This window comes from Ursus maritimus, unplaced genomic scaffold (genome assembly GCF_017311325.1).
Source record: "Ursus maritimus isolate PB19 unplaced genomic scaffold, ASM1731132v1 scaffold_14, whole genome shotgun sequence".
NCBI classification, from domain to species: Eukaryota; Metazoa; Chordata; class Mammalia; order Carnivora; family Ursidae; genus Ursus; species Ursus maritimus.
In genome coordinates this window covers 69532004-69540875 of record NW_024423786.1, presented here as the reverse complement: position 1 = coordinate 69540875, position 8872 = coordinate 69532004, and the positions used below count along the sequence as shown (strand labels likewise).

Here is an 8872-nt window from a genome sequence, read left to right as displayed (position 1 = left end):
GGGGGGGGGGGGGGGGGGGGGGGGGGGGCGAACCACAGCCTGGGCCGATGTGGCCCAGCGGACTGTTCTCGTAAATTCCATTTTATTGGAACTCAAGCACGCGCATTTCTCTAGCGCTGACGTGCTGTCTCTGGGAGTCACAACGGAGATTATGTGGGCCTCAGAGTCAAAAATACTGACTTTCTGGCCCTTACAAAAAAAGTTTGCTGACACCCGATATGGAAAATCATAAAATTATGCATCTGCGTGAGCTAGAAGGGACCTCAGCCACCAACTAGTCCAGGGGTTGACAAACTTTTTCTCAAAAGGCCGGAGAATAAATATTTTCAGCTTTGAAGCCTGAGAGGCAACACCTGGTAGGTCATGTAGGAGCTCATAGAACCATTTAAAATGCAACCATTTGTACAATTCAACAGCGACAAACCACCAACCTGCTGAGAAAATGAGCAAAGGACTTGAACAGACATTTCTCAAAGGGAGAGAGGTGGCCGCTAAGCACATGAAGAAGGAAGCGCTCAGGGGAACGCCGATCCGAACAGTTCACACCCTTAAGGACGGCCATCACCAAAATAATAACGTGAGCCTGGGGGGCTCAGGCGGGGGAGGGTCTGACTCTTGATTTCGGCTCGGGTCATGATCTCAGGGTTCCGAGATCGAGCCCCGCATCGGGCTCCACGCTGAGCTTGGGATTCTCTCTCTCCCTCTCCGTCTGCCCGTGCACCCCGGCCTCAAAAAAAAAAAAAAAAAGTAACAGCGAGCCCTGGAAGGATGTGGAGAAACGGGAGGCCTGCGCACCGCGGACGGGAAGGTGAAATGGTGCGGCGGCTGTGGGAGACGGTACGGCAGTTCCCCAGACAGTTAAATGCAGAACTGTAGAAGGACGTTCTTTAAAAAACAAAAAACTCAAAGTGCTTTTATTTTTTCCCCGTTTCATTGAGATGTCATTGACATATAACTTCGTGTGAGTTTGAGGGCACGTGGTGACCTGATGCATATACAGAGTATAAAAGCATCACAATAAGGTTGGTTACTGTGTATCACCTCCCACAGTCAGCGTGCGTGTGTGTGTGTGTGTGTGTGTGTGTGTGTGTGTGTGTGTGTGGCGAGAATTTCCAAGATCTCCTCTCTTAGCAACTTCCAGGTATCAGAGGCGGTATTCACTACAGTCCCCACGCTGTGCACTGGATCCCCAGAACTTACTCACCTTCTAACTGCAAGTCTGTGCCCTCTGACCAACATCTCCCTGCCTCTCGCACCCCCACCCCCTCCCGGGCCCTGGCAACCGCAGATCTACTCTGTGTTTCTAGAAGTTGGGTTTTTTTTACATCCCACATGTAAGTGGAATCATACAGGATTAGGCCCGGGTCTAGCTCACTTCACGTAGCATTATCGAGTAAATTCTGACACGTGCTCCAACAGGGTTGAGCCCTGACGACAGGACGCCAAACGAAATAAACCAGACACAACGGAACAAATACCGCAGAATTCCACTTATACGGGGTTCTAGCGTAGCTCGGGACACATAAAAAGGCAGGTGGCTAGCGGGGGTTGGACCTTGGGGGCACAGTGCGCCAAGCCCTGACGAGCTCAACACCCAGCTGGGAGCAGAACAGAGAGGGGAAGGGATTCATTCATTCATTCATTCTGAAGGGGGAGAATGTCTGCAGGCCCTGTGGGAAAAGGCTCCTTGGGGAAGAAAACAAAGGGAAAAGAATCCATTGAACTGGAAAGGCTGGGCCGCAGACCAGGGCGGGGGCTGGGGAAGAAGGAATGAGGCCGGTGGGGTCTCCCGGCCAGCTGAGTTCTCAGAGTCATCGAGGGAGGGACCCCGAGGGGTGGCGGAGGAAGGCTAGCACGCAGCACAGGGGGCCCAAAGGTGCCCAGCAGCCAAGCCGGGATGTGGGCCTCTTCACCAGAGCAGACAAGGGGGCCTGGCCGCCGCCCGCACAGCTTCTCCACTAGGAGGGCACCTTCCTCCACACCCCCACCCCTCCCTGTCCCTTCCCTCGGCTTCCGCACCCCTCCAAGCGGTTTCTCTCAGCCGCACGGTGAAGGAGGCTAGCTCAGGAGCTCAGAGTAGCCCCCTGCAAACTGAAAAACCTAGCTGGTACATGAATTCGCTGCCCTGCCCCTGAGAGCCTCGTGGCGCCTTCGTTCCTACCGTATATCCCAGGTGCGGCCTGACCCCACAGCCCGTGCCCCGCCCGGCCGGGGACACCGAGGGATCACGGGGGGGTGCATGAGCAAGAGAAGGAGTCAGCCCCCCACCTCACAGAAGCCCTTCGGTCAGGGCCAAGAGCGGCAGGGTCCAGATACAAAAGGTTAAGAGAGTGGTGCACGCACGCGTGAGTCTGCTCGGTGACAGGATGCAGACAGACCCAGGTCTGTCTCTGAGCTAGCCTCCCCCACTTCTGCTAAGCGAGCCCCGCCCCGCGCCCGCTCACAGAAGGGACGGAAGTGTGTACAGGGCTAAGTCCAGACAGCCTCCCAGAGAAATGGGTAATGAGGTCCCCCATCCCTGGGGGGGAGGGCCATGCCGAGGGCCCACCTGTGCCGGCCCTGCCAGGAGGGGCTTCTCCTGCTGGGGAGCTGAGGACCCTGAGGCTGGGAGGCCACGGCAGGCCACGGCGGGCCACGGCGGGCCACGGTGGGCAGGACAGGCACAGGCCCTCCGGGCCAGCCCCTCTCCCCCAGCATCCGGGGCAGCCGCCGCCCAGCAGGAGAGCACAGCAGGATGGAAGGCCAGGTCTCACTGTAACCCTGGCACCGTGACCACAGTCCGAGTGAGGCCCAGGGGACACAGGGACAGGGCCAAGGAGTGAGCCACTTGTTTCCATGTCTGGCGCGCTCCTCAGCTTTCAGACTGCGCTGGAGCCTCTGAGCTACCCTAGGACTCCTCTCCCCGGGGTCAGGGGTCAGCTGGGCTCCCAGTGCCGGCTCCGTCCACTCTGCATTTAGCCCAAGTGCTCACTGATCGCCTCTGAGCAACGTGCGGCATCTGGCCCTGGCCATCAACTGGCTCACAGGACAGGCACAAGCCTGACCCCCTGGGGCTCACGGTCGGTGGACACGTGGGTCCTTCATTGTACCAACCAATGGCCTTGGGGCTCTGCAGGAGCTGGGCTGGAGCAGGGGTCACCCTGGGCCTCTGCATACACGGGGCAGTCAGGGGGGCTCTGGGAGGTGCCGCGGACACCAAGGCCTAATGCAGGAGGAGAGGCCAGACACGACCAGAGGTGGGGCAGGGGCCCTGCAGGGGCTTGGGAGGGGGTGACCCGGAGCCGACTGACATGGCTGGGTCTGTCACTGTGAGGAGACAACAGGCAGGCAGCCTGAAAGGCCAAGAAGCAAAGGCCAGGAGTCAAATGTCCGTGGGGGAGGCTGGCCTCGGCGGGGCCCCTCCTGACCACTCGCTCTCCTCACTCCCAGGAAGGCCGAGCCCACGATGGTGGGAAGGCAGCAGGGGTGTATGGCGACGGTGTCCGGTGTCCCGGACACAGAGAGGGAAGGCTGGCGCCCTGGCTCTCTCAGGGTGGGAGTGACAACGGTCCAGTCAACACGCACGCCCCTGCCCTTGGCATCTACTGAGGCCGCTTCCACGTGCCGGGGCCCACAGGAGAACATGGGGACCAGCTGCCACTCGGCTCCCCGGTGATCACTCCCAGGTGGGGGCCGGGGCCACCAGAGCACCTCATCGGTCACGACAAGCCAGGGATGGGGATTCGCCTGTGCCATGCCTCCGTTTTTTAAAGCAGCACGTGGGCCATGTTCAGTCCACGAGCTAGCATGCCACCCACAGTGGTTCCCACGTAACCGAGGAGGTGGGACCTGAGGCTCAGGGACGGCCAGGCCGGGCTGGGCCACCTCTGACAGAGGTCTCCCTGCCCATCTGCAGCCTGCAGCCTACAAGGCGCGGAGCCTCCCGTCCGAGCACGAGCGCTCGCCAACGGCCCAAGGGCAGCACTCCGTCATCCAGAAGGAGTCCGCCTGCTTTCTCCTCCTTCTTGGCTGGCAGGAAGGTAACGTACCAAGTCCAGAGATGAGCTGAGCAGCTTGCTGGCACAGCCTGAGCCTGGGTGAGGCCCAGTCCCCAAGTGTCCCCTGCCTTGTGCCCTGGCACTTCCCAGAGGGGACTCCAGCAGCAGCTTTGTCTACATGCTTGAGACTGGGGACGGGAGCCTGGGGTCCACCTGGCCTTGTCCACCCCGCTCCTCCATGCCTGCACCCTGGGCACGTGGCACTGTCCCCTTCTTGGGGCCACGAGGACTCCTCTGCCGACAGGAGAGTGACGGCCCAGAGAGGGAAGGGGTGACTTGCCGTGGCACGAAGCCTCGGAGAGCAGAATTCCCCGGTGCAGACACAGTGCCCCCACATCTTGGTGGACCCCCTCACACTGCCGGCGCGGCCGCCCCTTCAGACGCCGCGGCTGCCCGCGGGGAACACGTCTGCATCGGGCCGGCCAGCCGGGGTTCTTACCAGTGCGAGCGCAGGACGTTCAGGAGCAAGATGGCGGCGCCCAGGGAGTAGCAGGCCAGGTAGGGCGAGCGGAAGGCCCTGCTCAGCTTGCGGGTTTTCTGTTCCCATCTCGCAACCTAAACAGCGCGGAAGAGAGAAGAAGGTAACATAAGATGCTCGCTGGGGAGAATCGGGGGCGACGTGGCATGGGAGGCAGGTCCCCATGCCAAGGAGGGAGAGTTGCACGGAGCAGCTGCGTGTGGCTCTCAGCCCAGCCCCCCAGGGACTGCAGCACCTCTAGTCCTGTCCGGGTGGACCGCGTGGTCCTTCTGGAAGCCCACAACAAACCCACGGAGCGGCGGAACTCAGAAGACATGCCTGAGCCAGAGCAGCTCCACCCAGCCTCTGAACCTTGCTGCAAAGCTGGCATCGGACGGGACTCCCGACGGCCATGCTGGACTGCGAGGGTACAGAGGAGAAGATGCTGGAAACAGGAGCTGCCAAGGGGAGAGCTCAGACCCAGGGTCTACATCCCGCCTGCAGGGTGCTCTCAGCCCCGGGCAGGGGGAGGCCAAGAAGGGGCAACCCACACCCTCACCCCTGCTTTCCCAGCGCCCTCCCAGGCACAGACTTCCAAGTTTTTAATTTTGGCCACAGGATCCTTATTTCAGTTTTTCACACTAACCCTATCTAGACTCTCATCCTTCAACAGCTCACAGTAGAGCACAGTGAACAGACGGCTGTTTGTCTCCACCAGCCCAGCTTCCTCACACGCACAAGCCGCCATGCTGGGGCCCCGCTGCACCTGCTGGTGGAGGCCGGGGGTGGGGGGGCAAATACACAGCCGGTGGTGCTGGAGGGGAGGCAGCTGGGAGTCAAGGTGGCCACTCTCTGGTCCTGTGAGCAGGTCACCCACCTGGGCCCTGAACATGAATAGATGTGTGTGTGTAATATATGGAGGGTCTCGAAGGCCCCAGCGGCCCTCTGTGGTCCCAGAATTACTGCAGGGGGCTACTGGGGCTGGTATCTATTTGCCTTACGGCCTCAGCCACGATTCTGCCTGCTGCCCAGCTCCACTTCCCCAATGAACCTGCCTTTCCCGGAACTTCATCAGTGAGAGACTAGCGGCTCCAGGTCTACCGGTGATTTGGCCCAAGGCCACCGACTCTCTGACTCTCTCCCTGGAGGAAACGGCTCTGAGCCTGTCCTCAGATTTCCTGGACGGTAGAGGGCTGGGCAGAGAGGGTACAGGCTGGCATTTACGGGAAGGAAGGACGAGAGTGCGGTGGCTCCCGGGCCTTCCCCTCAGTTGCGATCTGATGTTGATACCACCGCTCAGTTCTCCCGGAAGGTAAACAAGCCCTTTGTCCGGCTCCAGGCAGGCGGCCTGCTGACCCCATGGGAAGCTCAGGCCTCAATCAGAAAGGGAGGGTTGAGCGTTCAAGGGGGCTCCGGGTGCTCCACCCCCGTGGCCTGCAGGTGGCTTGGTGGGAGGCAGGGCCACAGACTGCACGCTTCTCGTGGCCAATTCAAGGTTTTCGAAACACGTTGAGGGATAAAATTCAAAGGGTTTTTTCGCTGTGCAGCCATCATCAGGGTCTAATTCCAGAACGCTTCCATCACCCCACGCCGGAACCCTGTACCCATCCTCTGTCCCTCTGTCTCCCCCTCTCCAGCCCCTGGCTACCTCTAAACTACTTCCTGTGTCTATGGATTTCCCTCTTCCAGAAGAGGTTTAAACAGGACCTCAGGACCGACTGGGGCTGGCTTCCTTCACGTAGCGTAACGTTTTTGAGGCAGCACGTTGTCGCACGTGACTTTATGACCGAATGACAGCCCAGCGTGTGCAGAGATCACATTCTGCTGACCCACCCAGCAGGTGATGGGCATCTGGGTTATTTCTGTGCGTTGGCTGCTATGGGTTACGCTGCTGTGAACGCCTGTGTCTAAGCTTGTGCGGACACGGGTTTGCACTTCTCTTGGGTGTAAATCCAGGAGTGGAATTACTGGGTCATAGGGTAGATCTATTCTTCACCTACTGAGGAACTTCCAGACTGTTCTCCACAGTGGCTGCCCCGTTTCCACGCCCACCAGCAGTATGTACGGGTTCCGATTTCTCCACATGCTCGCCAACACTCGGTATTTTCCATTAAAAAAAAAAAAAAACAAACCATGAAACTACGGCCATTCTAGTAGGTGTCAAGTGGCAAATCAGCTCATTCGGAATCCCCACAAACGAACGGATGACAGGAAACACCTTTTCATGCAGCTACCGGCCACTCGTAGGTCTTCTTGGGAGAAGAGTCTGTTCACGTCCTTTGCCATTCTTTCTGTCAGGTTGCTGTTCTTTTTGTTAATGAGCTCTTTACATATTCTGGATACTAGATCTTTGTCAGATATCCGAGTCACAAAGATTTTTCTCCCTTTCTATAGGTAGTCTTCACTTTCATGCACAAAAGCCTTTTATGTGCCTGAACCACTCTGTTTGCCTTGTAGGATTCAACCCAACTCAACGAACCAACCATGGGCGGGAGGCGAAAAAAGCCGGTAAACCAGCAGGCCTGCCCTCAGGGAGCTCAGAGCCTACCAAGACAAGACACAGAGTAGGTTTTCCATCTGTGCACCTGACCCTAAATCCAGAGGGTGTCTGGGGTGGTCAGACTTCCAGTGAGATTATGTGGCTGCATAAGTTTCCTTCCAAAGGTCCCCGGGAAGACACGGTCACCCTCCAAAGCCGTCGATCAAGGGGTACAGACCAAAGGGTAAAGAGAAGTCCTTTCAGAGTGGCCGGTGGGGTCACACAGCCAGAAAGAAGATCAGCAGAATGACCCTCTGGGCTCCTGACCCAGTGCTCCCTCTGTCCAGGGAAGGCCTCTCTTTCCACCCTTCCAACGAGCCAGCTGTTTTTCAAATAAGCTCTCGTTAGCAGACCCTGTTCCTTGAATGTGATTTTAACATACAGCTTGAAAGATTATTGATTTATTTCCCCTCCCAGTTGATGGGATAATGCTTTCAAAAGGACACTGAAATCGGTTAGACCGTCCCAGCAGGCCCAGTCTGGAAAGCGTAGAGGGGGAATCACTGGGAGCACTAGACGCCAGACCCAGACCTGCCCGGTGTACCGTCCATGCTTGAGGAGGCCAGTTTCTCTCTCTGGAGCTGCTTGTCCAGCTGTAAAATGAGGCGGACATGGGAGCAGGTAGCATTCTGTGCTCCTGATGATGGCTCTGCCTCTCAGAAACCCGCCCCCTACTTCTGGAACGCAGAGACACAATGTGTCCCATCGTGCAAAGGGACAATTGTCATCGACTCTATGCTGAACAAAAGGAGCCAGATACAAAGGAGTGCCTTCTGCCTCATTCCATTTACATGAAGTTCTGGACCGGGCAGGACCCACTAGAGTGACAGAAGTCGGAGCCGCGGCTGCTGGGGCGGGGGCCGGGGGCCGTGGCAGGGAGGGGAGCTGACTAGGCGGGGAGCATGCGAGGACGTTGTGGGGAAGGAAATGCTCTGTACCTCGATGGCAGCGGTGGTTACACGGGCAGACACCTCGGTCAGGACTCAAACTGTACACCTGACGTGTGTGCCTTATCGTGTATGTAGACTACACCGCAATAAAGCTGAGTTTTAAATCCAATCCTTGCTGTACCGGAGCTCTAGGGACAGATGAGAATGGCTGCCAATGTCACGTCCCTGGCAGACTCTTCCACGCGCGACACCCCGAGTCCTGAGTCCCTCCTCTAAAGGAGGGGACTTCCCCCCGCGTCCGTGGGGCTGACTGATGTGTGCAAGGATACACACCAGACCCCAGCCCAGACCCCACACTCTTCCGCAGCCACGGTGCAGTCCTGGGAGGCCACGAAGGGGGCCCATGCTCCAGCCTTTGGGGACCACTCTGCCACCACCAACCTCCCAGCTGGCCCCCCACACCCCTGTCCTTTCACCTGGGGAACGGGGCGGGGTGGGGTGACAAATGTACTTTCTGAGTAATCTAATAACAAAAGGTGGCAGAGCCCGAGACCGGGCCGTGTGGGAAAGAGGAAACAAGGAATCCTATGAATAACTACCATCTATCTGACTTTCCGTCAGCCTGTATTAGATTGGGCTGTTATTTCAAGGCAATCAATACATCAGCAGCCAGCGGCCTTGCTGAGTCCAAGGTTAATTTTCCTCCCTGCCTGGCAGCCCCACCTTCCCTTCCTCAGGCGCCCAGCTGCACACTTCATCCAATTAAGGGGCCGGAAGCAGGCCGCGGAGCTCGCCCGCAGGGGGCTGGACGCCAGGGCCCGCGCGGTGGGATGACGCAGGCCACTGTCCCATGCGCTGCACGGGCGTAGGTGCGGGAGGCAGAATGGGCACTCCTGGCTTTGCCTGCCTTCTAGATTCCCGCAATCTCCATGATGGGAGATGGGCATCC

The 8872-nt window shown here is 58.4% G+C and overlaps 1 protein-coding gene across 1 annotated transcript in view; it reads right to left on the bottom strand.

The window, feature by feature from the left end:
- Positions 1-8872, bottom strand: part of PEMT (phosphatidylethanolamine N-methyltransferase) — a 76291-nt gene that overhangs the window by 12836 nt on the left and 54583 nt on the right. The window contains 1 exon segment of the mRNA XM_040630162.1: positions 4477-4592. Coding sequence (XP_040486096.1) covers positions 4477-4592 — 116 coding nt within the window.